Genomic DNA, 27,201 nt, shown 5'->3' with positions numbered 1-27,201 from the left:
GTCAGTGCTTCTGTGTTGTCAAATCTGCAACAACACAACGCATGCTTTGACGTTCTTTGAGGAAGTACTGCAAATGGGTAACTTGTTACACAACGCCTTTTGACAAATCCTCTTGTGCCAGTGGGAGTGCACAGAGAGCTATTTTAAGCAAATGAGATGAAAAAGTTGGACTGCAGCTGTTGGTAGTTGCAGACATATGAAGGTAGTTGCATCTTCAATTTTTTTATTCTTTAAAAGCTGAGATCCCACTCCATAAATCTGATTGTTACATAATATTTATGTATCACTTGAATACCTGAGTGTCAGTCGCTAATGTTGACTTAAAAATTCCCATTGCAAAAAATTTGTGTGTCCTCACACATTAAGATATTTTGAGTTTTGTGAAATGCAGTTGAAAGTGCAAAATGTTTTTAGCTTGTAATTTCACTGCTGTCTTGTGGTCCCCAGCCAACCTCCACCCTTTTCCAAAAAGTCATCAAAAACAACTTCGGCAAGCACAGGACACACTGCAAATATTAAATATTTTCCTCCCGTTAAATCGATTGTAGCTGATGCTTAAGCAATTCTTTGAGGCTGCAAACTCCAAACCTTTTCATTGTTTTGGCCTGTCATGACTCTCTCGCTCCTATGTACGTACTTCTGAGCTGGCACACTTCCCAAAGTTACCCCTGCCTCAGCACTGTCGGGATTTTAGACAGGCATGTGAGCAGAATTAATCAGTTATAATGCTCTTATCTGCAGCAGCTAGAACAACCTCGGCACTTCACCTAATAGACGAGTGCCAGTTCAGCCATGAGACAGAGCTGCTGACTCAGATCGATGCCAAACTAGGACATTTCTGATGTATGCAGTCAGGCTAGTTATCTTCACTTATGGATGTGATTCCCTATCAGCAAGTAGGAACCTCTGCATTGTTTTCATTTTTGGGTCAAGGAGAACAATTGAAGTTTTCTAATGGCAAAGAGACACTTTGACATTGTGTTTGTGGCAAAGAAATTGTGCATTGTAACGAGAAGGGGAAGGATAATGAGAGGAGCCATTGTGTGAATTGGCGACACGAGCATCTGATCGGAGAAGTATACAGCTTGCACAAAGTAGCAAACATGTTGTCCAAAGGTTTTGACTGTCAGATAGTTCTTTTAGCCCACATTGTTGAGCTTCATCTTGCAGTAGCCAACCAATGTGTCTATATTATCAGGCTCCAGATGAAGCAGCAGACACCATCAATCTCAGTCAGAAAGTGTCCATCGCCACACCCGAGGAGACTGCACCAGAACCGACCGAGGAGGATAACGCTCTGCCCGAGTGGAGTGAAAAGGTGGCAAATGGGATCCTGACAGGTGAGGTCGCGTTGTCTTCAAACTTGAATTTTCTTTTGCTTTAGTTTGTTCGCAATTAGTTTAGAAAGACACATTGCTCATGTCTGAGGTTCCAGTATGGTCAACCCCCTGTGTGATCCTGATGTTTTCAGGTGCGTCCTGGTTAAGCTGGGGTCTGGTGAAAGGGGCAGAGTTCACAGGCAAGGCCATTCACAAAGGGGCATCTAAACTCAGAGAGCACATTACTCCAGAGGACAAACCCACCCATGTCAGCCCCACGGTCACCAAAGGCCTCCATGTGGCCAAGCAAGCGACGGGGGGAGCTGTCAAAGTCAGCCAGTTTCTAGGTGACTAAGTCATCTTCAGTCAGCAGCTTTCACTGACCGTGTGTTGTTATTTGGCGGTGCACCTCTAATAGACTAATGCTGTGTTACTGCAGTGGACGGGGTGTGTGCTGTCGCTGGCTGTGTGGGTCGGGAGTTGGCTCCACACGTGAAAAAACACGGAGGGAAGCTGATCCCAGAGTCTATGAAGAAAGACAAGGATGGGCGTTCCAACATAGATGGAGCGATGGTGGTGGCTGCCAGTGGAGTGCAAGGTAGAATTTATCTACACTTAATATTGGCTAAGAGTAAGTTGCTTATAAAAGATATAGTGAAATTTACTAATGAACCTTGCCTTTTTGTGTATTTGCCCAGGATTTGCAACCATGTGGACTGGTTTGGAAGTGGCAGCAAAGAACATTACTTCAAATGTAGCATCCGAGACGGTCACCACTGTGAAACACAAGTAGGTCCTTCCTTCTGTTTTCCTTTGTACTCGTCTGACCGCCGTCACTTGCTTGAATAAACGACAATTGGATCATTTTGCTCAACACTGCTTGTTAGACAGGTTATTGTTGTGTGTCTTGCAAATGTCTGCTTGCATTATGCAAGCAAAACCAAACATGCACTCACTCCTTTTCCTTCTTCAATTTGCTTTGCAGATTTAGGGGTCTACAAAACATCCTTGACCCACCAAATGAGAAGAAGTGTAATTTTTCCTAATTATGCTCTTCTATTTATCTTTCGACACTATTAATCACACGAATGGCATGAGTTGGTTTTGAATTGCATTTGGCTTTTGCACCTTAAAGTCACCTTTGCTGGACCAATCCACGACCCTTCCCCATGTAGCAATTCACACAATGCTGCTGCTTTCACTGATTTCATTCAAGTTTCTCTCATGGAAATATCACAATTGGCAACATTTCTGTCCTGCCTGATTCATAACATTTTCCCATATTTTAATGAATTGCTGCTTCATACAGTGATGAACAATATAGGCAATATAGTTTGATTATTGATTTCACCTAGGGTTGGGCAATAATATGTAATATATCTTGAGAAAATATAAATTTGTCAAGTGTCAAGAGTTTTTTCCTCTTGAATTTTCAGTCAATTTACTGGATTAGCTATTAAAAAACATTCCCATCTGGCTTTTCCTCTTTACATTGTTTATTAATTCAATTTCAATATATATATATATTGATATTTTGGGAAAAGGTTATAATTATATATATAAATATGCCATGAAAGATGATATATCTATATTGCCCACCCTTGGATATCAGAACCACTGTGGAAAATGATCAAAATTCCAATTCTGGCAGTCAGGATAATATTAATTTAAAATTGTGCATGGGATAATTCACACTCAGCATGCTGCCATCTTTGCAATCCTCCTGCATAATAATTAATTCTCCCCAATCCTCTGTCTCCCGCCTCTTGCTCTGACTTCTTGCCCAATCTGACCTCCGATGAAGATACGGAGCCGCAGCAGGACAGGCCACAGACAGCGCTGTCAATTCTGCCATTAATGTCGGTCTCACTGCCTTCAACATCGACAACCTGGGGATCAAAGCGGTGGTGAAAAAGACTGGAAAGCAAACGGCAAAGGCAATTCTGGACGACTACAAGCTTCAGGAAAAACCAGAGAATGGGAAGCAGGTGGAGAAACTGGACAAGTAGCCAACAGTGCCCTGTCTCGTTCACTCAGTAACGCCTTAAAAATAATTTCTATCAAATAAATCTATATTTAATATAAATGATTGATAAAACATGTTCCGTGTGTACTACTAATAGTGTTATATTCATATCCTAGTTTGATACAGCTCTTAAGCACTTTAATTTTCATGTTAAATAAAGAGACAGAAGATTATATAACCCAAATAAAAAACAACAATCTATACAGTTTATTTATACACAATATAACATTCAGGTATTATCACTTAACGTGGAAGAGAATCGCTTTACTCTGCTGTTTGTATCAAGAATGTGCTGAATGGTTTTTGAATAGCCACTGTAATCTTTCATAATGTTTAAGGTGCGTTTGAGTCTTTCCCTGGTAGGGTACGTGCAATTTATATATTTTGAATGAATGATGGAACTTGTTGTCTATATGTGATTATATAAGGTTTTGACACTCAGACAGAATGTTGTTTTTCCCTGGGGTGTTCAAGATGAGAAGTAATCCATGCTGCTGACTATGCCTGCGAATACCTAACGATCTGCAAAAATGTATATTTTGTGTAAACAAAGTTGTCTATTACATATTTTTGTTTGATTTTGAATAGTAGCAGGAGAGCTTTTGCTCTCTAAAGCTGCTAAACGGTCGTGTTCTGCTACAGTCTCCAGTGCTTTCTTGTACATTTCAGTTCACTTATATCCACATATTTTCTAATTAATAATGTTTGTAGTATAAAGATTCATTTTGGTTTTAATGTATGGACAAAATATTTAACCAAATGTGAATTTTCAAGTGTGATGCTAACTTATTCTAAACCAGAAAGATATTTTTGTTGAGTGAAGTGATCTGATTTGTCTTTTTTCAAACGCCAGCTTTAAATCCTTGAGCAGGATATTGTAACATTCCGATGGCTTCCAAGTAGTTTTTACATTGACTTTTTGTTACCACCTGAAATAATCTGAAAAATATCTGGGGGAAAAAACGTTTTTGTTTTTTTTCCTAATTTATTCAAGATTTGGGAGTAATTTATGAATAAAGGTCAGGAGAAAAATACCATTTACATTTTTTTGCTATAGCAACTCTTAAATTGTGGCCAAAGGCTGCCACCTATTGGCTGTTTGTTTTACAAAATGTTAAGTATCAGAATATTATATTAAACTGAAAGTTTATTCTGTATATTCCCTTTTTCTTGAACGAAGGACATCGGTAGAAAAAATTTACTATACAAATTATTTCATATATTTTTTTATGTTAGGGTTGGGAGTAACCACTCTACAACTGTCAAGTAAATCCAGATTGTTAAATATTTGGAATGAGTGAAAGTTTCTGGAAATTAAGATATTCAAGAAAACCTTTGATTCAACTGCAGGGAGAGAAAAACAACAGTCCTCCATAAGTTGCAGGTGGCTAAAAATCACTCCAAAACCCTAAATGTAACTGGTTTGTTCTATTCATTGTACATCGAAATGCACAGCATAACAAAACAAATGTTCTGCTTAACAATAAAAAATCAATACAGTTGGAAATGCCATCTTTAATTTTTTGCCAAGGAAATATAGGGGAGAATGTGACAAGAAAATGCATTTTTTGAGGTCAGCACACAGACCTCTAACATACTGTGACCACTATGACCTGAATTCGCTCGCGTTGGAGATATTACACTGTCCTTCCAAACAAAGGACTGTACTGCACCTACATTATTTAGACTTGTTCCATGTCAAGCCCCCTCCAAACAAATGACAATATCACTGTAGCTTTATCTCAAAAATGAAATTGTATTGTAACCTATCAGAATTTACATTATCGTATAATCTTTCTAATTTTTGGTCTCAAAACTGAAAATATCCTGTGGACTGACTATCAAATGGGCGACTGGATGTCACTCTCCTACAGGAGTCTCGAATTACACTATTATGTGTCTGACGCTGGCTGATTCCCATTCTCAGATATTGGGTCATCAGAACTCAAAGTTCGACTTTGAAACACAAACAATGGGATATGTGGTTGATTTGTAAAATCTCCCACTGAAACATTGTCAGTTAGGCCAACCAGATGAGTTTAGAGTTGAAGAAATTTGTTGCAGCAGTCATTTCATGTGGTCAGTACGCTTTGCCAAAACTCACTAATGAAAGAGCAACAACTAAACACTTTTCTGGAAAAGAATATTGAGGATTATTTCAGTACACAAACCAATAATTCAATTAAATTGGAAGCAAAAAATATAACACTAAGCTTATTATGAAAATAAAAATCTGAAAGTTCAGTCTAATGGGGATTTTTCATTCATCATCATCATTCATGTTTTCAAGGTCTTGGAATCCTATAAAATTATATTTTATATCTGTAGGCTTCTTTCTGCAAAGAAGCCTACAGATACAATGGGATATGTGGTTGGTTTGTAAAATCTCCCACTGAAACACTGTCAGTTAGGCCGACCAGATGAGTTTAGAGTTTGATCTCCTGGGGGCAAGAAGAAATTTGTTGCAGCAGTCATTTCATGTGGTCAGTACGCTTTGCCAAAACTCACTAATGAAAGAGCAACATTGTCCAAAACGCCAGGAGGGACATTACACAACACATGGCTCGAAGATGGGTCCAGTACTGTCTGTGGCAAAGAGCAGCTGATCATTGCTGATGTGAAAACACATGAAGTGGAGTTCATAAATGCAGAGGTTGGGTTCATCCAGTAATTTTCCACTGACTGAAATGAGGCAGAGAGTCATTGATCCTGGCACACTGGCAGCATTTGTCCCCAGAGAACAACTGATTTGTCCAACACTATTGGCGGGCATCCACTGTGGTCAGGCCCTCAGCTATAGGAAGCATTTGATCCATTGTCAGCCAATTAGTTATTGTGATGAATGGCTGATTTTCTTGTTTACTGTTCCACTGCTGAGTGCATCGTCTTGAGCCATGATCTGAAATGAAACTGCAGCAAATATTCTCAATGTCTTTCATTTACTTGTGACTGAGATTGCAGGGCATAGTCTGTACAACTGCAACAATGGTCACATTAATAAATTAAGTAAATAAATAATCATACCCTCAGTTGGTGTCTTAGCAGCAGGCGTAGCTCTTTGGGAGGTTTTCCTCGTTAGCCTGACTCTTCTCTTGTAGAGAAAAAATAATAATAAAAACATTAGCAATTTGGCCAGATGATTAAAAAATATTGAATTAAATTAATTAAAAATGGCAATCACTATGTCTAGGACAGTTTCTTTGGTGTCTATCAATGCAAACAGATAATGTTCTACAAGCAAAAGTGGGGGAAATAGGGAAAAAGTATTTTCAACAGGTCATGAGTTTGTTCTGTGACCTTTTAGTTGGACATTCTGATTAGAAAACTGACTCCTTGAAAAAAACCTTTCAAACTTTGATGATAAGTAAATTAAACCTCCAACAGGCCAGCTGGACAAATGCCCTATAATAGAGTAATAGCATCAGGTTGAAAAAACAGAATCTGATTGCTGACAGCCATAAAATTTGGAACGTGTCCTAGACTTTCTCCCAGATCAATAGTTCATGCAAGGTGCATGCATATAGAAGTGCAACACCCCACTGTGGATAATTTGATACAGAAGCAAATTACCTATTAAGTGTTTTTTGTTTTCATATGTTTTCTCTATTATCCATATTATTTCATATATCATCCACCAAATAATTCATATCAAGATATTGACAACAGATGAGAATTCTGTAAGACTGTAGACGAAACAACTAAACATTTTTCTGGAAAAGAATTGAGAAAAAAATATAACACTAAGCTTATTATGAAAATAAAAATCTGAAAGTTCAGTCTAATGGGGATTTTTCATTCATCATCATCATTCATGTTTTCAAGGTCTTGGAATCCTGTGAAATTTGTATTTTATATCTGTAGGCTTCTTTGAGTGTGGTTGAATTATAAACAACAACAGATGCACGTTATGACTAGCGTATTTTCTTTGTTTCATTCATCATGTATAGGTTAATTATACCTATAAATTCGTTCTCAAAGGTCGGAAACTTTAAGAACGATACCGTCATTGGGCAAACAATTACAAAAAGTGTTGGGCATTAAATCAAATTGAACCTGTCTAAAGATTATAGTTTTTATGACGCCTAAACGTTTTGTATTTTTTTTGCATACTGTCACATGTTTGTAAGTGAAACGATTTTGAATAAAGGTTAATAAAAAAAAAGAAGAAGAAGGGATTAACACACATCATCGACACCTGTGCGTGCAGCTGCACAGCTCTCACACCTGCGTGTATCCTCGGACACCCGGGATTTTAATACGTACGTCCCGGCTGAATGTTCTGTACAACTTACTCGGCTATGAGCTGACAACTTGCAGCATCATGAATGAAAATGGTAAGTTGACCACATACAAGTGAACTACTAGAAAGTGCTGTGTCAAAGGTCGTTTCCCCGTCGACCTCACACCTAACATTATCTTTAACCCAACGTCTCCTAACACGTTTAACCTGATCTTAAATAACCCTAAGAGGTTATTTCTGCCTTCCACTGAGCCGCGGAGTCTAATGTCCAGTGTTCAGAGACGAGATGCATCTTCCATTTTTCGTCAAATGTTTGGTAGTTTCAGTGAGTATGCTAGCTAACTGGTCAGACTGATGCTAATGCTAACTTCCGTTGCTATGGTGCGACTTGATGAAAACACCTGCCAGACAATCAGACAGCACCCGAGCGAGCGAGAGGGGAAGTGGTAGCTCTGAGCCAATTGAGCCCCTGTGTGTGGTTGTGAGGTTATTGGTAAATAACGATAATTGCCTTTCATGTGTAATTAATTCATAAATACCCCCAAAGCGCGCGAGTCAACCTCAGAGTGAACGCACAGAGGGTTTCACCGCGAGCGCGCGCCCTGACTGCGACGTGCACGAGCGGCGCTGACACCCAAACGCTCCGGTGTAAATCACTGCAATGGCAGCAGAGTAGGGGAGGGTGGACACCGGCTCCAGCCCTGCCTCCTCACTGCATGTGAGCACGCAGCAGCGCAGACACACGACAGACAGGCAGGCAGGCGGAGCACCATCACCACCACAGGGGCAACAAAGGGACGCACGGTTCATCCGAGGCATCAAATGAATAAATGATTCATTGAGACAAGTTCAATTTGCACACACACGTACGTTTGATTTCATCTGTCCTCACCTCAAAGGTAAGAGAGATTGCACCACAACAAGAAAACCCATATGTTCTATACCGTTTTTCTGCTATATAATGTTTTTTTAATTTATTGTTTACCTATTGCGATATGCTTTTAGCCATGCTCCTTAAAACAGGTTTATACTGTCGATGTTGTGTTATCCACTCTGCAGATGCATGTGAATTTCATTGCCATAAAGGTTGAATTGAGACACACCAGCATGAAAAGGGTGTGACATGTTACCTCCTAACGTGTGCACCAGCAGCATTAGCAGCATTGTATCAGGAGTGTAAGCAAATGACAAGATGTGTAATGTATTATGTATGTTAATAATGTGTTACGTAGGTTCAAGTTAAAGAGCTAATTCACATTGTGAGCCTTCTCTTTGTGTTATTTAGGTTGTAATAGCACTGCACAGTCATGGAGCTGGAGCACTTTGATGAGCGGGACAAGGCTCTGCGGTACACCCGGAGGGGCTCGAGAGGGAATGGGCTCCCCAGTCCCACTCACAGTGCTCACTGCAGCCTGTACAGGACCAAGACACTGGCAGCACTGAGCTCAGAGAAGAAGGCCAAGAAGGTCCGTTTCTACCGCAATGGGGACCGCTACTTCAATGGGATTGTTTATGCCATTTCTCAGGAGAGATTTCGGTCCCTAGAAGCACTCCTGGCTGACCTCACAAGATCTCTGTCAGATAATGTCAACCTGCCCCTAGGGGTGCGGACCATATATACCATTGATGGGATGACGAAGATCACCAGCATGGACCAGCTGGTGGAAGGTGAGCAGTTTAGTTTATGTGAGATCAGACGAGTCACAAACTCTACCAAAATGAACAGCTGATGCTGGTGAGAACAAAATGCATTACTTCAGCAGTGTTGTACGGCAGAAGTAATCAGTGTCCTCTGACTGCTGCTTCACGTTTTCATTTGTGTTTTAGTTTTTGTTTGTCAGCAAATAGAAAATGTCTGAATGTGTGTTGATTTTCTGCAGGAGAAAGCTACGTTTGTGCTTCCATAGAGCCCTACAAGAAGCTTGAATACACAAAGAATGTAAATCCCAACTGGTCAGTTGGTCCTAGGACTGCTGTGGCCGTCCGTGACCCTTCCTCCCTGGGTAGTGCCAAGGCTGGATTCCAAGAAAATAGAGAGGGCAAAGACTTCATCAGGCCTAAACTGGTAACCATTGTCCGCAGTGGAGTGAAGCCTCGCAAAGCTGTTCGGGTCCTGCTAAACAAGAAGACTGCACACTCGTTTGAGCAAGTCATGACTGACATCACAGACGCCATTAAACTGGACTCTGGAGCCGTCAAAAGGCTATTTACTGTTGACGGCAAGATGGTAAGTGTTAATTTATCATTCCTAGGGTTGACTCTGTGATGCGCATATCATCATAAACTCATTTTTGAGACTTCAAATATTAATACAAACATGTTTCCAATTGGGTTACAAATTGGAGATTGTTCAAAATAGCCATTGGATTTGGGAGTCAAAGTTTAAAACCAAAAACCAACTAATGTAAGAGGATGTATTCTAAGGATTTATAATTGTGCATAATACAAGAGAACACACCCCATACTAAGTTGTATAGCTACAACATAAGGTGTTTATACATAAAACATCTATGATATTAGATAACCATTTAGTTTACCATTTTAATCATGGAATATTATTTACTTAATATTGTGAAGTCACATTGACATCAGTCCATCCTCTGTGCGTCCGTCTCAGTGGTCCGTGTACTCAGAGAGGAGGCAGAGACATGCACACGACATGTGCACATTCGCACATTTACAACCAAAATTAATCTGCATTTTTGAAAAAGTATGTAGTTTTCAATAGCTTTTTTATGTTTTATGTCTGGAGAATATGAGAGCTGGCTGGGGCACATCTGTAGTATCACAGTGCTTTATTTTTAATGGTATGTTGTGACATATTTCCCTTAAGATATTGCACTTGGCCATTTTGTGATTTTAATATTTGGACTAATGCATGATTGTGCTTAGCTATGATGCATTTGGCTGTGATGCCAGGTATATACTATTTTGGGCAAAAAGTTCCATTTTCCCATTTTGTGGTCGTGTCTCACACAAGAAGTTTAGCTCAACTCAAATTTATTCAAATAGCACTTCATACAAAACACTGTCAATCCAACAACTAAAACTAAAGAAGGAAAACAAACACATGAGAAGAAAAACCAACAACAAATGCGAAAGGCGTGTGGTCACACAAAGCACATGACCTCTCAGCCTCTTGTACATGAGGAGACTTGGCTCACGTTTGCAGTCAAAGCAGGATGAGTTTTTCTAGCACCGTGACTGAATTTTCGGAGTTCAGAAGAAATGGAGGTGGTCTGTTCAGTTCTTCATTCTCTAAGAATTGCTTCCTTATCAAGTAAGAGAGAGAGAGAGACAGCCCAGTAGGTTTAAAGTCAACTGGGAGTACTGGCTAAATGTATTTCAAGAAATGGGTTTCTAGGACTACATCTCATATGTCTACCAACAGTGGAGCACTGTTAAATGGATATTCACTTACTGAGTTTGTACCAGACCAATATGCATTGAAATAAACTAATCGACAGTCCTCAATATTTACATTATACTGTGGTGAAAATAATAATTCTGTTGCAAGTGGCTTATTTCACACCACATTGTCCTTGACTGATGAGGATGGTAATTCTTAAGTGGCACCTGGCACTAACAAAAAAATAATCTACATAAATAATCAGATCTAAACTTCAGGTCTGAACCTGTTCATAAACTCTTATCCCCTGCACTAAATTTTTAGTATCCTCATGAGAAAATGAGTTTTTTTCTCTCTCTCTCATGGTTTCTATGGTGACATGTTTTCCCGAGCTCGTTGCTAAGGAACAGCCTCTGCGGCAGAGCAGTGCAGGAGTGATGTCAGGAATGTACTGTAGGTGTAGTGTGAGAGGGATTCAGAGCGTGGTCTGTCCGCCTCATTGAGAGCAGCAAGATGGAGCACATGGCCGAGCTATAATCACAGGATGTGACCAATTTTGGGAATGACTATAGAGGGAACAGTTTTTTTCACTAACAAACAAATCTGCCTTCACTCATTCTCTAAATGAGCTTTTAGGAAGCATAAAACAGTCATTCTCTAAATGAGCTTTTAGGAAGCATAAAACAGACATGACATTGCATTAGATCAAAGCTCGATATGCAACCTGTATACTGTGTTAGTGAAACAATTTTCAATGTTTTCTACAGTTTAGTGGTTTTAATGTGGCTGACTGGGCATTTGGAAGCGAGTTTGTTTTTTCATGCACACAGGTTCAGTCAGTAAAATTTCCAACTTTCCTCACTAGCCTATAATTTACTGTAGTTTTAACATTGACATATTAAGATGGATGCTATTCTCATTCAGTCACATCCCCCTTGATTCTTCCTCTGCAATAGTAATGGACAAATGATTTTAGGATTGCTTGTTGATTCACATTCATTTTGGACTCATGATTCTGTTAGTGAATCCCTTTAACGTGTGGTTCTGCTTGATGTCTGTGAACCCACCACAGGGCTGAGTCTCTCTGTCAAAGTGATCTGCCATGAGAGTTAGGTTCATCTTGGCCATAAGGACAAAATCGAGTTAGTAACCATGGGCTTTATGAAGGTCAGATGAGCAATTAACATTACCCACCCTGAAAGTGGCACAGCCATAAGGTAGAGGGAAAGCAATGAGACACCTGGCGGTCGAGGCCCTTTGAAAACATGCCAAGGCCTGGTGTTATCCTGGCTTCTATGTATGGGATGTAGCAGCGACTATTTGCATGATTGAGTATGTCTTAGGAGCCCATGGCATTTAAATCCCCACTGTAATGGATGTGGCTCTGTACTGTAATTGTATTATGCACACCACTAACATCTCTGTATCAGCGGAGTCAACGGTTCTCGTTGAAATAGATGTCAACAGCCTCCTGAGGACGGATCCTGGCTTGACATCAATGCAGGAAAACAGGAGATGTATCAGTAAATGTGATAAACAGCCCATTTGTGCTTTTGAAATGAGATCCAGAGTGGGGGTGGTTGAGATTTATGGTGCTGTATGTGCCAGAGAGAGCAGAACCTAATGAATGTTTTCCAAGTCACTTATTCAATGTTGACCTTGACTGTGCCATTTCTTGGTTTGTCCTGCATGTGCTTACAATGAATCTCTGTTGGTCTCTGCTCATATTACTGATCTCATGTCTGTCAATGCTCTGTCCCTTCTCATATCTATTGTTTCACAAACTGATTTTAAATTAAGATCAAATTATCTTTTCCTGCAATTTGGTGACATTTTGTTTATATCTAACAAAGATGTTGAAAGAAAATTGATGGTCTTTTAGTAAGACTGTAACAGTGGAATATTCTTATTTTTCAACTGCTGTTTGATTTAAAATGTACTGTTACTAAAATGATTGTCATTTTTGGTGTTAGAAAATCATCCTCTCACTCTGCCATTTTTAAACCTTCTCACTTTAACTAAAGGAGAAAACGGGAGGCTGTCTGGCTCTCCTCTCACCAACTGCTGTGACTTGGCTATTGAACACAGAGCAGTGACTTATTCAGTGCCTACAAAAAAAATGATTGAGCTAAAGTTGGTTTTATACTTGAACTAACATACTGCAGAATCTTTGCTGCATGACAAAGGACTAGCTGAGAAAAATGTTAATACGATACACTATATGTGGTCTGCATTTAGTTTATGATACTGTAATGTTGACTCACAGCATTACTTGTTGAACAGTCTTCTTTCATGACATTGTTGATCCTTTTTGAAAAAGTACTTGAATTGGTGTTTTTTTTCTGGGTGTGAAAGTTAAAACGGATAAATACAGTAACTCAATACTAATATTATTTGAAATGTGTGGGCTTGCGTAATGACACATTTTAATGTGTGCTTGGGTTGTGGACATGTTCTTATGAATGGTGCTGGCTCGCACTTATTAAGTCGTCTGTTACTCATTCGTCTTTACAACTGCAATTAATGTCACAGATCTTTATAATATCAGTCTTTTATATCCTCTCTTCTTCCCACTGGACTTTTCCTGAGTATGCACACATAAAATAAATTACAGCAACTAATTCACCCGTGATCCCCTAAAATCAATTATTACTATGTTTAAAAAAAAAAAAAAAAAAAAAGTAAAGATTGATGTCAAGGGCAACCCATGTAAAATGGAACAAGAGCCAGTTGAAATTGTCATGTGGAGATGAGTCATGTTTCCTCCTGGCATGTTGAGTGACTGGCTGCTATGTTGAGTCTTCCACTTAAGGAGAGATGCAGCACCCTGGAGAGCTCCACCTGCTCCACCTCAGTTTGTGTCTTTTCTGTGATCTGTTGTCTTTACCATGGCGGAGATTGATTAGCTTTCTGTAGCATGCACGCCTCCTGTTGTCTTCTTTGGACTGAATTTCAGGAGCAATGCTCATGCTTGCAGAAATCACAGATTGAAAACCTGACAATCAATATTTGCACAGGATGCTCCAGGACCATAAGGAGGAGGTGGGTGGGTGAGGGGTGGTCAGGGGGGTTTAGGGGGATGGTAGGCCTGATGGAACTGCTCTGTCACTGAGCCAGCAGTCATAAGTAATCAAATATAAGCATCACACGTAATTTTCCCGAGTAATGCTGTTTCCCCATAGGTTTTAAGTTTCCTATTTACTAGTGGAGCAAATATTGAAAGTATAATTAAATCACCGACCCACATTTGACTTAAGATCTTATATGAAGCCACCAGTATTTTCGGCTCTCTGTACCTGGACACTGTTGTTGTTAAAATGATGTGCACCATCTATTAGATCCATTTTTAGTAGTAACCAGCTCCCCGTCAGTCTGTTTTCATGGTTCCATTGTGAAATAATGTCACTTCTTTCGTATTTGAACCCACAATGTCATAGTGACAAGTTGCTCTGTTATTCCATCTTGCCTTGACCGATGGTGACATTGTTCCAATGTCTGCAGCTTGTACTGCTCATTGCTCCAGATAGGATCTGAGAGTGGATCTTAAACTAGCCCTGTCCCTCTCATCGTCTCAAACTCAGCTCTGCTTATGTCTGGTCTCCTTGGCAACGGTTGTGCAGGTCTCCTCCCTTTGGGATCTCACACGCATTTCGTAGGAGGGATTGGGGGCAGGGGTCGACCATGTTGAACCCCCCTCTATGCTTAATGTTTATTTTAACATTTCACAGCTGAATCACATTCAACTGTTTAGAAGTGTTTCTGCTGCAGTCTGAATCCAGCATTTCAATATTTTATGTGAACAATATTGCAAACATATAGAATGTATTCTATTACAGCTTTAAAGGATATATTTCTTCCAAAGTAATGAGATTTGTACAACAGAGACCAGAGTATTTGCACATATATAGTACCATTAGTGTGGTTGATTGACTGTGTTGGTTTTCTCGTCTGGCCTTTGCTCTACATCTCAACACTTAAGTCATCTTATTAAACTCATGCTGAACTCTGCATGATTCTTAATGAGACAATTCATAATTTATATTCAAACTGTTTGCTAATGGCCTTGTCTTTTTCTCAGTTTTCTGAACTATATTAACCTTGAATATACTGTGAAAATAAAACCATGAGGTGTTGGGTGTTTTACTTAATAGCAACATTGAGCACTTCAAAATGGCTATTGTTTAAACATGACCTACAATATAATTCATAATCAGTCACATCTAGCTTAATAGCCTATCCAAGATGAAACAAATGTCCACTTAATAGCCAGTATCAGTATGGAATCACATTTTGGAAGACCGAGGTTTAGCTGAGTTGAAGCCTCTGTAGAGGAAATGAAAACACGAGCTCGGCATTCTCTGGCACACTGCAGTAGTCAGGCATATCAATAAAGCTTTTGAGAGGAAGGTCAGGACTCCATCAGCATCTTCATTTATTTATGACATCCACTGAGATGGGCTTCTGCATTAATGAGCAGCAGAAGAATCAACTCAGTCATCCAGTTTCTCTTTGTAGAAAAGTGAAAATAATCATTTACTTTTCTCTCTTATTGAGAAAGTCATATGTGGGGACCATCAAATCCCCCCTTTCATAACTTTTAACCTTGTAATATGAAACCGTTACTACTGATACTTTTAGTACTCTAATATCATCACACATCAGATTTGGGCTTGAGGATCTAGTAATTGTGGAAATGCTTCCTTCTCTGAAACAACATGCTCATGTGTCATCAATGTGTGATGACACGTTTTAACAGATTTCTTATGGAATGATCCTGGAAAGTAGAGGGCAATTAACGTAATCCCTCACTAGGGATAAAAAAACATTTTAATGACCTGCAGACACATTGTCACTGTGACGGTACTGAATATAATCCAGGTTTAATAGGAGCTTGTCTTTTCTTAGTTGTTACCCCAGAGACACTTTCATTTGCAGCCAGGCTGATACACCAGTAGAAAGAGATGTTAATTCCATTATTCATATGCTGTAGAATTAATTTCCTTTTGTACTTTGGCAATTATGAATATGTAATTTCAGTGTGTCTGCAACTCTATATTTTTAATCCAGGGGTATTTCTTTCATGGTTTACCCTCAGTTCTCTCTGTTACACTGAGAATGATGCTTTTTAATCAATAAATTAGGTCTGCACAGCTATATATGTTTGTATAATTTAGATTTGAGATTTCACAAATTGGAAAAATTATAGTAGGAGTACATTTAAGTCATTTATTGATAAAGTTTCTTCAAAAGTCATTGTGATGTTTTTTGGGGGTCTTTGTTTGGATGCATGTGACCTCTGAAGTTTACTTATTCAATTTTTCCTTATTGGGTTCTCTTTGGTGTTCAATATATATATAGATATCTATATATATAGATATATAGATAGATGGATGTATTCAACTTTGTAAATCCAGACTGCTACAAGCGTTTTCATTTGTTTTTTATTTTCATTAAAAAAGGCGACTCAAGACTCGATATATATTTGGTAGAAGATAATGTTTTACTAAAATTTTTTGTTATTCACTTTGAAATTTTTCAATAATAATTTTTTCCCCCCATCACCTTTTGTAATTGTAAAACGTTGCATTTAAAACATTAAAAAGGTAACTGACAGTCTCATCTCAATCTTTACCAGGTTGCCTGCCTTCAGGACTTTTTCGGGGAAGACGATATATTCTTTGCTTGTGGCCCCGAGAAGTTCCGCTATCAAGATGATTTCAACCTGGATGAAAGTGGTAAGTGTACTTTCATTTATACCATGGTACATGGTACAAACACTCCCAGGGTTTGTTGTTTGTGTTGTTGCATACTGTGCCTGCACATACATTGACTGTTTTCTAAACCATCCTCCTGTGTGGCCCCTGTAAACACTGAATATGCCAAACGTGTGGATCTTTCATGCTATTATTATTGTGCTGACATATGTTCTCAAACACCTTTTATTTATTCTACTGATACTCCTCATGAGTCAAGTAGATTTCACCAACTTTTTCATTTACAAAGGCCACATCTGTGTGAAAAGGTGGCATCCTTAGTGGAGTGGTGTTACAACTTAAGTGCAATATTTGTGCTTGCATTACTGTAGGTCCCAGCTGACCTCGTTTTACAGTTCTGTGCGTGTGCGTGCGTGCGTGTTTATTGTGAAACTAACATGGAGCTTTAAACTGTCATACACTCAAAGCAGATGTTAAAGGTAGAACAAGAATGGTCTTAGAGTGCATACCTTTTTTACATCAAGATTTATATAGAATTTCCTGAGAGGATTTTTGAATTTGGGCCTGCCCCTCTAACTGAATCCACACCAAAATGTAATGGTTTCTTCCCTAGTTCTTCCACCTAGTACAGTGCAAATTGGTTCTGTACATCCACAGACCGGTTCAAACATAGCCTCCTTGGTGAGGATAATAATGTAGTCTAGTATTATCTATGAAAATTTTTGCTTCAGTTGCATCAGTTGCAAACATTCTTATGTATTTTACATTTCTTTCTTTACAGAATGCAGGGTGGCAAAGTCTGCATCATATGGCCGACTCCCCTCCATCCAGGGTCGCTCTTCCCCAAGAAGTGGAGGGTTGTCCCGCAGGAGCAAGTCTCCTTCATCCACCGGTTCAGGTGTGTGTGTGTGTGTGTGTGTGTGTGTGTGTGTGTGTGTGTGTGTGTGTGTGTGTGTGTGTGTGTGTGTGTGTGTGTGTGTGTGTGTGTGTGTGTGTGTGTGTGTGTGTGTGTGTGTGTGTGTGTGTGTGTGTGTGTGTGTGTGTGTGTGTGTGTGTGTGTGTGTGTGTGTGTGTGTACCAGTTTAAGTTGTAGTTGTAGACCCTGGGAGTTGGAACATTTTTGGAAAGTGGGGAACTATTGGTCGATTCTCACTGTCTGACATGCTGTAAATGTCAGAAGGTCTGTTTGATGGTTAACACTTGGGTTGGGGTTGGTCAGGCATTTACTTGAGGTTGAGGTTTGGCTTAGAGGGAATGCATTATGTCTGTGAGTGTCCTCACAAAGAAAGACTTATGAAGTACAAATGTATGATGCTTGACCCAAAGAATGCTTGACCCAAAGACTCAAAGGCTATTGTTCTGTAAAGTTTCAGTATAGTTCTTTGTGTAAATAAACACGATGTATAAGGGTACATTATAATCTGGTGTATATCATCATGATGCTGATTGTCATTTCCTTTGTACTGAAAGCTAACGGTACTGCAGGCAGTCAGCTGTCCACACCTCGATCTGGAAAGTCTCCAAGCCCCTCTCCAACTAGTCCAGCCAGCCTCCGGAGACGACGGGTAAGGGAAATTGATGTTCCTATAAATATGTTAAAGATATGTTATATGAAATATGAATATGTTAATGAATAATATATTAAAGTATTATAGTAATGGAATTTCTGTAGACAGAAATGTAGATTATTGATGCAAATAAATACTATAACCATCAGAATACTGCCTTACAAAATATATGAGCCTCCAGTATCAGAATCAGAAATAGTTTATTGATCCACAGGGGAAACTGCTATACACTATTGGCCTTGTGTTACAGTAATGTGAATGGAAATACTGCTAGTGATTTCTTTTTTTTTATTATTGCTGAGAGAACTTAAAAAGGTGTAAATGTACAGATGTAAATATCAATTTGGGAATCTGCCAAATACAAATACAAGCTGTGTTTGTGCATATTTTTTGAAGTATCAACGGTACATTTTTGCTGCAATTATCAAAGATCTGTGAAGGACAAGAGAGATTTGAGACTCCATCACACAGTCAACCATGGAGCCAAATCCAATGATCAGTGCTACCATCATCAATTAATCATCAGGCTAGCAGGGGTTGGCCTTGTGGCTGTGGTGGAGGATATTATTTTCTCTCTGTCCCTTTCCCGACCACATGCCAGTCTTTATGCTTGTGAAAAGCTCAGTGTAATGTTTCACCGTGTTCACCACACTTTAACCATCTAGTCTCAAACTGCATGCTCAAGGCTTGCAGAGTAGAACAAATAGGGTTTGTGTAATCACATTTTCACAAGCTTTGCCTTCTCTAACATTTGTGTTACATCATTCTCACTCAATGGCTGTCTCTCCTTCCAGGGATCTCAACACAGTGGCTCTTCACTCTCTTTAGCTTCTACCAAGGTTTGCAGCTCAATGGATGATGGAGATGGGCCTGGCAGTGAAGGCAAGACATTGCATGACACATGAATATACTGGGAAACGATTTTAGTATTTACTGTGACCTATAGATCTTTTTGTTTTGTTTTGCTCCACAGCTGAGCCAATTGATGACTTCTCTTCAGTCCCTGCCTCCATGACAGAGAGGTACAAAGTGGGCAGAACTTTAGGAGACGGAAACTTTGCTGTGGTCCGGGAGTGTGTGGAGAAATCCACTGGAAGAGAGTACGCTCTTAAGGTCATCAGCAAAGACAAATGCAGGGGAAAGGTGAGTCGACTCCAGTTATCACACAACCAAGTTTGGCTCAAAACATAAGTTATTTTCCCTTCATACGATATTAATTGAGTTCTCTGTCATTCAGTTTCTTTATTTTCTTCATTAATCAGTAGATGGTGCTATCGCCTCTGTGACTAGTGTGAACAAGCATCAAAATGATTTCATCTATGATTTCAAAATGTTCCTGTAAATGTGTTTTCTGTCATATTTTCTCTGAAATGACTGAAAAGCTCCTGACTTTCAAATTCCACTGATAATTATGTGTCTAATTTCTTTTGTGTGTTTCAAGATTTTTCATTAATTGCATTTCCCTAATTACCCAGGAGCACATGATCCAGAGTGAAGTGTCGATCCTTCGGCGTGTGAAACATCCCAATATCGTACTTTTGATTGAAGAGATGGACACCCACAGTGAGCTCTATCTTGTAATGGAGTTGGTTAAGGTACTACACATTGGTTGATTTGATTCTTATAATATGTTTTGTTCTGAGAACTCAAGCTGAAAACTTGCAACTGGTCCTCTTAACCTCCGACATGTCTCTCTTTCTGCAGGGAGGTGATCTCTTTGATGCAATCACCTCCTCTAACAAATACACAGAAAGAGATGCCAGCTGTATGCTGTTCAATCTGGCCAGTGCCATCAAGTACCTGCATGGTCTCAATATTGTCCACAGAGACATAAAACCGGAAAACCTGTTGGTAAGTACGACTCTACAAAGTTTCTGTTCTCGCAGTTAGTGGAGTATCACTCCTCACATGTCCATGTTGCCCCTTGTGACTATTCACCAGAGTTCATTTGTACAGGTTTGCATCTAAATAAACAAAATTATGAAAATAAATCACTATTCACAACTATTTACTTTAACATTATGTCACCGTGGTCATTTTGCGCACATATTTCTAACACATCCCACCTGTGAAGTCTGCCCTGAATCTGAAATTGTTTCTGATCTATTAACTAATAATTTTGTTTTTGAACCAGACTACAACAAAAGACTAAATAAGTCTAAATTTGATGACCACAGGTCACTCTTTAATGACAGCAGAAGAGAAACTGAGAACAAACTTAGATATTCGCCTCAAAGTGAACTCACAAATGCATTTTTATTTTTGTATCTTTGTCAGAATCAGATTTTACTCCAAAGATGGATTTGAATGCCGTTTGTTTTTCCCACTCAGTTTTATTTCATTTGTTGTCACATCATTAATAGCTAATTTTTCTGGTGACCTTTTTGACTGCTGTTTCTTGCTCTTCCTTGTGATGTGTGTTACACAGGTCTTCGAGCACCATGACGGTAGTAAATCACTGAAACTAGGCGACTTCGGTTTGGCTACCGTCGTCAACGGGCCTCTCTATACTATGTGTGGCACACCCACCTATGTAGCACCAGAAATCGTCGCTGAGACGGGGTGAGTCAGAAGAGTTATATCATCTGAGACATGATTATCACAGCCTTTGTTGTGATAGAATCCCAATCAAAAACTGCTACTGTAACATGTTTTGGACTGTTACTCCTTGCAGATTTGTTTCGTCTCTGACATCTGATATCTTCCCCCTCAATAACAGATATGGCCTCAAGGTTGACATTTGGGCAGCTGGTGTCATCACTTACATCCTGCTGTGTGGATTTCCTCCGTTCCGTGGGTATGTGTGTGTGTGTGTGCGTGTGTGTGTGTGTGTGCTCCTGCATCAGCAGGCTTACTTTGACAAGTAGGATGTTTAAACCACACCAGTCTTTTTAATTTGTATAAATCACATCAATCAAAATACCCATGGTAAACCATTAGTTTGAGCTTCATGAATAAATATATATGTTTTTGGAATTTCTACAGCAGTGGCAAAGATCAGGAGGCTCTCTTTGAACAGATTCTGAGGGGCCAGCTGGATTTCCCTTCAGCATACTGGGACAATGTATCCGACACTGCCAAGGTTTGTGTGTAGAAGTGCTCTACTTGTGTGAAACATCAGAATCTGTCAGTGATCTGTTGCTTTGGTGTCTCGTGTTACGACACCTGGTGCTCATGACTCAGCTAACATGTCTTCCTTTAGGCTCTGATCACTGGGATGCTGCAGGTGGAGGTGGATCAGAGATACACTGCTGTACAGATGCTCGATCACCCCTGGGTCAATGTAAGTTCAGCATAATGAAGTCGGTCCTTTCTGGAAAACGCAGTGTGATACAGCAGGTAGAGCTGCTGAAGGTATGTCCTTTGTGTTGTGCAGGATGATGGTGTGTCAGAGAATGAGCATCAGCTGCCTGTGGCTGGGAAGATCAAGAAGCACTTCAACACCAGACCAAAGCTCAACAGCACCGCAGCAGGAGTGTCAGTCATTACAGTAAGCACTGACCTGCTTCCCTCCACACACTGACACTGCATGCAGCTCTGCATCAGCAAATTAAACATGTTTTTTTCGGGGGAATCTGCGTTAGCGAAGATACTTTGGACGTCACTCAAAACTTAAAATATCTGTAATATAGAATTTTGAAACACGACTAAAGCGTTCTATCGTTTATGCTTTGGTTTTCCCATTTCAATTAATTTGTTTTAAGTGGAAGTCAGCATCGCCTGCCTTTGCAAAGCAGCAAATTAATCCACTACCAATCCTTTTTTTGTAATTAGAAACTGGTATCTTCCCTGCTTTTTTTCCTGTGTTCACATCATTTCATCCATCTGCTTCTTGCCGCCTTGTCTTCCTGTTTGTGCTCTGGCCTCTCATCCAATTTTAGATGGACTGTCAGCGCTGTTGTAAGGAGACCTTATATAGATTTTATTTATAAAATATAGGCCTGCAGCAATGACTAGGTTTTGGTAGATGTGATTTCTTGAGTAGTTTCATTGCTGAGCTGGTTTGGTACAATTGGTAGAAAGATAAATAATACATTTTGGGGAATCAGACACTGCTCACCATTGCTGGGGTGGAGGTTGGGGGAACAGTGGAGTTCCTCTACATTTCTCATGTTAAGCATTTTGACTTACTTTGCAGGTAAGCTCAGCACTCAGTTGTCAAATAATTCTGACATTGCAGAATATAAGTTGACAGTGACCTGATTTTTTTTTTTTTTACCTCATGCCAGCAGTTAGAAGAGAAGTGTAAATTTGTGTGTCTTAATGTGAATCAGGTCAGTGACTCTTTGAGTTGCACTCATCTCTCTCTGCTCAGCTGGACCAGGACTTTTCCATCCAGCGGTCAGGGTCTTTGGACCATTACCAGCATCCAGGATTGTACTGGATAAGGTATGACACAGCATAGTGTCAAAATGCTGTGCTTCCATGGCAAAGTGCTGGCAGTCTCCATTTCCCAACCCCAACCCCCGCCAAAGGGTTTCACTCATTGTCCCTCAGTGGAGCCGCCCCCTTTTAATGTCACCCTAATTTACCTCATCGGATTCATCATCTTCATCCCACTAGTGCTGTGGCTGTTTCCTCTCGCCTGGTCGTGCATTTGACTTTGCTATTTACTTAATCTGCATAGAAAAGTTATGCATCCTGATGCTACGTGTGTTTGATGGTTCGTGTGAGGCTCTGAGCAACTGGATTTTGCTTCACGAGCTGAAAACATTTTTGTTGCTTTTTAAGAAATGCTGTCACAGGCACAGATGTCAGTCTTCTGACACTGGCAGATCTTATTGCCTCTCGTTGATTTCCCTGGTTTTGTTGAGCGCTGCATTTGGTTGTGGTGTCAAAAGGCGAAGTAAAACTTTGGCAAGAGAGGAAGGAGTTGTGAGGTGTTTCTAGCTACCACTGCATGCAAACAATGGTTCATTTGAATTTAACCAAGTGCTTGTATGGTGGTTGAGTGGATGCCAATCCTCTTCTCCTGTGGTCTTGTGGCAAACCTAACGGTTAGTGCTGTGTCACCCTCTCTCAGACCACGCCACTTGATAAGGAGAAGCAAGTTTTCCGACGAAGACGCCACCAGGATGTGAAGTCCTCTCCCCACTTCCCACATAGCACTGGTGCCTCCCACACCGCCACCCGCAGCCTCTCCCCCGCTGACTTCACCTCTGAGTCTGAAGACTTCTCCCCTGGTTCAGCTGACACAGTCCGTTCTCCCATCTCTCCGTTCTAACAGCCTTCCCAAGGCCACAGCACTGTCCACTCCTCCACGGAGAAGTGAGAGAGGGTGGAGTGCAAACCGGAAAAACATTGGGTTCAGTCTGCTGATTTGGACGTTCACAGACTCCATATTTATCTGTACCATTTTATTATTCCTTGTCATAGTACTTTTATTTTAATTGCAAAATACACTGGTCTCTGGTTTGAAGGATACACCTTTTAAGAGCATGCGACAATTTGTCATATATTTACATTTTCTTTTGAAAAACCCAACAAACAGTTTAAGCCTTATTTCTACACAGCAAGCCCTGGTTCATTGTAGTAATGTAGAGCCCTCTACTGGTGTATGTAGTGTACTGCAGGAAGGACCGCCAGCTTCATCAAGCCCCTTTTATAGGTTTAAACACAAATTGAAACCATAGCCTCTAAATCTTAAATTTGATATGTTTGACTTAAACACAGATACTTGATTAATAATAACCCCCTCATTACAAAATTAACAGTCATTTGTCTAACATCCACTAAACATTAGTTTGCTGTGGTATTTAAGGTTCTGGTGCATAAACCTTAGACACGATTTAAGATAATTTAAGAACCTGAAAAGAAATGCTGCTATTTATTTTATTTTTTTTTTTTGTGTAGGAGAAATATGGCTCTGCCACTCAGGAGCTCGCCTCTCAGAGAATCCAGGGCTCTAATGTTTGAGAGTTGGCGGTCGGAGCTCGTCCGTGTGCTTGAGGACAATTATTTAAGCAGTAGTCTAGTTACACGTCTGTGAGAGTGCAGGTGGTGTTGCAGATGAATCTCTGTTGGTAATAAGTGCATGTATAAAACTTTGCCTTGGCACAAGTGTGTGTCAGTGCAATGGGGTTCACAGCATCAAAGTTCTCCTCCACAACGCTGGAATAAGTGAGAATGGATCTGTTGCTGGTTTTAATGGTGGCAAACTAACTTGGCTCATTATCAGAGGGGGGGCATTAGTCAATTGTGCAACATTGACTATATTTTTTTTTCACATAGAGATGAGAAACAGGTGAAACAGCAGTGCTTCCAGTAAAAATTGATTTTAATATTGTTTCATTCAGCCAGTACTTTTATTTTTTTAAATAATTATATTAAACATGACTAAGTCTGACTCACAGGACTTTATGTACTGTACGTCCTCTGACCACTTCATACATTGGTCCATCAAATATTCATAGATGTGAATGTCCTCCTCCTTTCATCAGAGACTGTTACCTGCATGTCTGCTAATATGCATCCTAAATAAGTTGTTCTGGTCTTTTACTATTCGATATACGTCTGTCAGGTGTGAAACCACCTCTGTTGTCATTGCACATGCTGTCTTGGTGAATGCAGTTCAGTTAAGGCATACTATAGTCACTCCACCGCTGAGTTATACTTAAGAATATGTATTTTAACAGAAATGTAATACCACACCACTGACTTCGTTGTTAAAGGGCTTTTAAGTTTTTGATGTGAAGGGGTTGAACCAAAAAGCACAGTGAAACTGAGTTGTGATCGCGAGTCTTTGGGAGTGTGTTTGCTTCAAAGATGGAATCAGTTTTTCTTCATCTGAAAAACACAGTTTGATAATATGGTTCTCAGAGACAAACAGGAATGTCAATGTTAACAGATGGAGAATGTGAATGCTGTATTATATCCCTCCATATTCCATTAATGTATGAATGTTATTAAACCTAAATGAGGCAAGACAATAATAATACCCTTCTTTTCAGTTAATAAGGGAAAGAAATGTTAGGTTAAAAAAACAAAAACTTACGACTATGTACTCTGCAAAGAAACTAAACCTGGAAATAAATTTATTAATCTGAGTCAGAAGCTAATCTTTGTCAGTGGAGCCGCCTGCTGCAGCAACAGATCCATACAGCAGATGGCAGTATAATCAAACAATGAGCCACTCTTCAGTACAGCTCCCCCATTTATAGTATTTATATTGTATTTATTTATTAGGTGATTTTTACTTATTTAGTTTTACATTCTTTAATAACGAAATTAATTTAATACATGCATGAATCGTTGAGGCAGTTTACACTCACTACACACAAGTAAAAATATCAAGAAGAAATACTCCTGAGACTTGTGTATTTATTCAGTTGTATTAAAAACAAAAAATTATAGCAGTTTAATTCAATAATCAATTTCGATATAAGCTTCAAACAAGCAAAAACAATTTGCAGTACAAATCATATCGTAACTTAAATTATTACATAAAAATCTAAATGCACAGCGTATTGCCAACATATTAAGAATGATATTGTTTTTGTCAAACAAATGTAAATCACAATTTACATTTGTTTGCTGCCTTCAGTAGGTGGTAGCATGCACAATCTCAGGTTTGGGTAAAGGTGGTGTCTCGTACCACCACTAGAAAATAATAATGGCAACTCAAAATCATTTGCATATTTTTGTTCATTTTAAATTGTCAGCTAACAGCGGCCGACGTCTCATTTCAGCAATTAAATACAGACACAATCGCTTTAATATCACCAAAAATAGATCGTCGTAGACACTTTTGGAACATTCGTCATTAGATCATTTATAGTCACACAGCTGAAAACCTTCCGTAGACATTGTATTGCTTCCCAATACAAGGAGTTACAGTAAGGACTTCATGTTTCCACAGATTTAAAATTAATTACCATGAGCATCTTTTGCAAACTGAAAAACTGTGAGATGCTACGATTGTAGAATGTCTGAAAAATGACACTTCCTTTTTACAAAATGACTTACAGCTTTACCACAACCACGTTATCAGTCGTGAGAAACTATCCAACAAATCTAGTTTTTAATCTTCTGCATAAGTTTGTTTTAAAGAAACTGACATAAAAAACAACAAACAATGATGGCTTGCTTGAAACGTTTTAAGACTTAGTGAGTCATTTTCAATACTTTGCCATATTGAACAAAATAATCCTCAAATATAACAATTTATTGTTTTTGTTAACATCATAATCAAAAACTACACAATGGACTTAGGTTCACACTGAATTAGACTTTTCTTCCATATAGACATTCAAACAACAAACTAACAATGAACACTGTCGTTTCACGTACACACATTTGACCACTGTTAATAACAATGAGCAAACAATAGCCATATACATGTATCACTAACCAACTAATATCTGAAGTACAATGACGCCATTTTAAACAGTTATACATGGTTCACATGACTGAAATGTTTAGAACATGGAGTCTAGACAAACTGCATTTAGATCTTTATCTCCACCTTGACAGGGAAGAAACACTTTACACTGTCCATATTTACAGTTTCTTTTTTTTTCTTTGAAAAAGTGTTCCAAGTGAGATATGTTTCTGTCATACAAAGATTCAGTTTTTTTGCATTTTCACAGTTTGAAATTGAGTCTGCTTTTAACTTAACTGTGTATTATTATATTTTTTTTTTACTTTTGTTGATCTCAGTCTCTCTTTGCGCAGAACAGCAGACGTGTTTGGCACCTAAGTTGGTTAAATGCTTCAGCTGATGCTCAGGTAAGACATGAAAAACCAACAGAAAATCTGTTTATATTGTTACGAAACAGATAAATGGCAACAAGTTCACCTGAACAATAAGCCAGAATATTAGCGTCACCACGCGGATGCTGTCTGGTCACTGGTTGGCAGATGTTCCTCTCGCCCCGGCCGGCACACTTGTCCCCTCAGTACCTGTTGTGATGCTCATAGTGCCACCGGTTGAAATCGATATTAAATGCCACGATACTGCCAGAGGCCATGCCCGTGACCAAAGTC

At 39.4% G+C, this 27,201-nt stretch overlaps 3 protein-coding genes and 1 long non-coding RNA gene across 14 annotated transcripts in view; 2 read left to right on the top strand and 2 right to left on the bottom strand.

The window, feature by feature from the left end:
• Positions 1-4,852, top strand: part of spartb (spartin b) — an 8,031-nt gene extending 3,179 nt beyond the window's left edge. For 3 of the 5 annotated variants that reach the window (XM_035622285.2, XM_035622287.2, XM_035622288.2), the window contains 5 exons: positions 1,199-1,340; positions 1,472-1,666; positions 1,759-1,917; positions 2,018-2,108; positions 3,124-4,852. In XM_035622285.2, the coding sequence (XP_035478178.1) occupies positions 1,199-1,340; positions 1,472-1,666; positions 1,759-1,917; positions 2,018-2,108; positions 3,124-3,328 (792 nt within the window). In that variant the 3' untranslated portion in view covers positions 3,329-4,852. Of the gene's footprint in view, positions 1-1,198; positions 1,341-1,471; positions 1,667-1,758; positions 1,918-2,017; positions 2,109-2,304 lie in introns of all 5 variants that reach the window. The other 2 variants (XM_035622290.2, XM_047335588.1) reach the window with 2 other exon arrangements.
• LOC118298996 lies at positions 4,841-8,259 on the bottom strand. 2 transcript variants are annotated; one of them, XR_004789735.2, is made up of 3 exons: positions 8,125-8,259; positions 6,370-6,436; positions 4,841-6,255 (listed from the first exon to the last, which is right to left on the bottom strand). It is a non-coding gene; the product is annotated as an uncharacterized LOC118298996 (long non-coding RNA). The 2 variants fall into 2 exon arrangements; XR_004789734.2 differs by lacking the exon at positions 8,125-8,259 and adding an exon at positions 7,530-7,667.
• Positions 7,543-27,139, top strand: LOC118298993 (serine/threonine-protein kinase DCLK1-like). Of its 4 annotated transcripts, XM_047335587.1 has the most exons (17): positions 8,279-8,484; positions 8,871-9,253; positions 9,466-9,812; positions 16,570-16,669; positions 17,430-17,546; positions 18,119-18,213; positions 19,011-19,098; positions 19,190-19,359; positions 19,692-19,811; positions 19,921-20,067; positions 20,645-20,778; positions 20,936-21,013; positions 21,202-21,298; positions 21,419-21,499; positions 21,593-21,706; positions 22,532-22,605; positions 23,240-23,297. In XM_047335587.1, the coding sequence occupies exons 2-17, from the start codon at positions 8,893-8,895 to the stop codon at positions 23,295-23,297; spliced, it is 2,181 nt and encodes a 726-aa protein (XP_047191543.1). In that variant the 5' UTR covers positions 8,279-8,484; positions 8,871-8,892. The 4 variants fall into 4 exon arrangements, with proteins under 4 accessions (XP_047191541.1, XP_047191543.1, XP_047191542.1 ...); XM_047335585.1 differs by lacking the exons at positions 8,279-8,484; positions 22,532-22,605 and adding an exon at positions 7,543-7,679 and having other exon boundaries at positions 23,240-25,262; XM_047335586.1 differs by lacking the exons at positions 22,532-22,605; positions 23,240-23,297 and adding an exon at positions 26,890-27,139 and having other exon boundaries at positions 8,281-8,484.
• The window catches only part of nbeab (neurobeachin b), a 167,459-nt gene continuing 166,623 nt past the window's right edge, over positions 26,366-27,201 (bottom strand). For all 3 annotated transcript variants that reach the window (XM_035622279.2, XM_035622278.2, XM_035622280.2), the window contains one exon: positions 26,366-27,201. In XM_035622279.2, the coding sequence (XP_035478172.2) occupies positions 27,111-27,201 (91 nt within the window). In that variant the 3' untranslated portion in view covers positions 26,366-27,110.

This window comes from Scophthalmus maximus, chromosome 11, assembly GCF_022379125.1.
Source record: "Scophthalmus maximus strain ysfricsl-2021 chromosome 11, ASM2237912v1, whole genome shotgun sequence".
Classification (NCBI taxonomy): Eukaryota; Metazoa; Chordata; class Actinopteri; order Pleuronectiformes; family Scophthalmidae; genus Scophthalmus; species Scophthalmus maximus.
The sequence above is the reverse complement of the archived record's forward strand: the minus strand, read 5'-3'. Positions and strand labels throughout refer to the sequence as shown.

Coding starts and splice junctions, on each gene's coding strand:
- LOC118298993 (XM_047335585.1), top strand. CDS start 8,893: ATGGAGCTGGAGCACTTTGATGAGCGGGACAAGGCTCTGCGGTACACC. Junction 19,099..19,189: donor AGATGGGCCTGGCAGTGAAG/GCAAGACATTGC, acceptor TTTGCTCCACAG/CTGAGCCAATTGATGACTTC. Junction 19,360..19,691: donor AAGACAAATGCAGGGGAAAG/GTGAGTCGACTC, acceptor CTAATTACCCAG/GAGCACATGATCCAGAGTGA.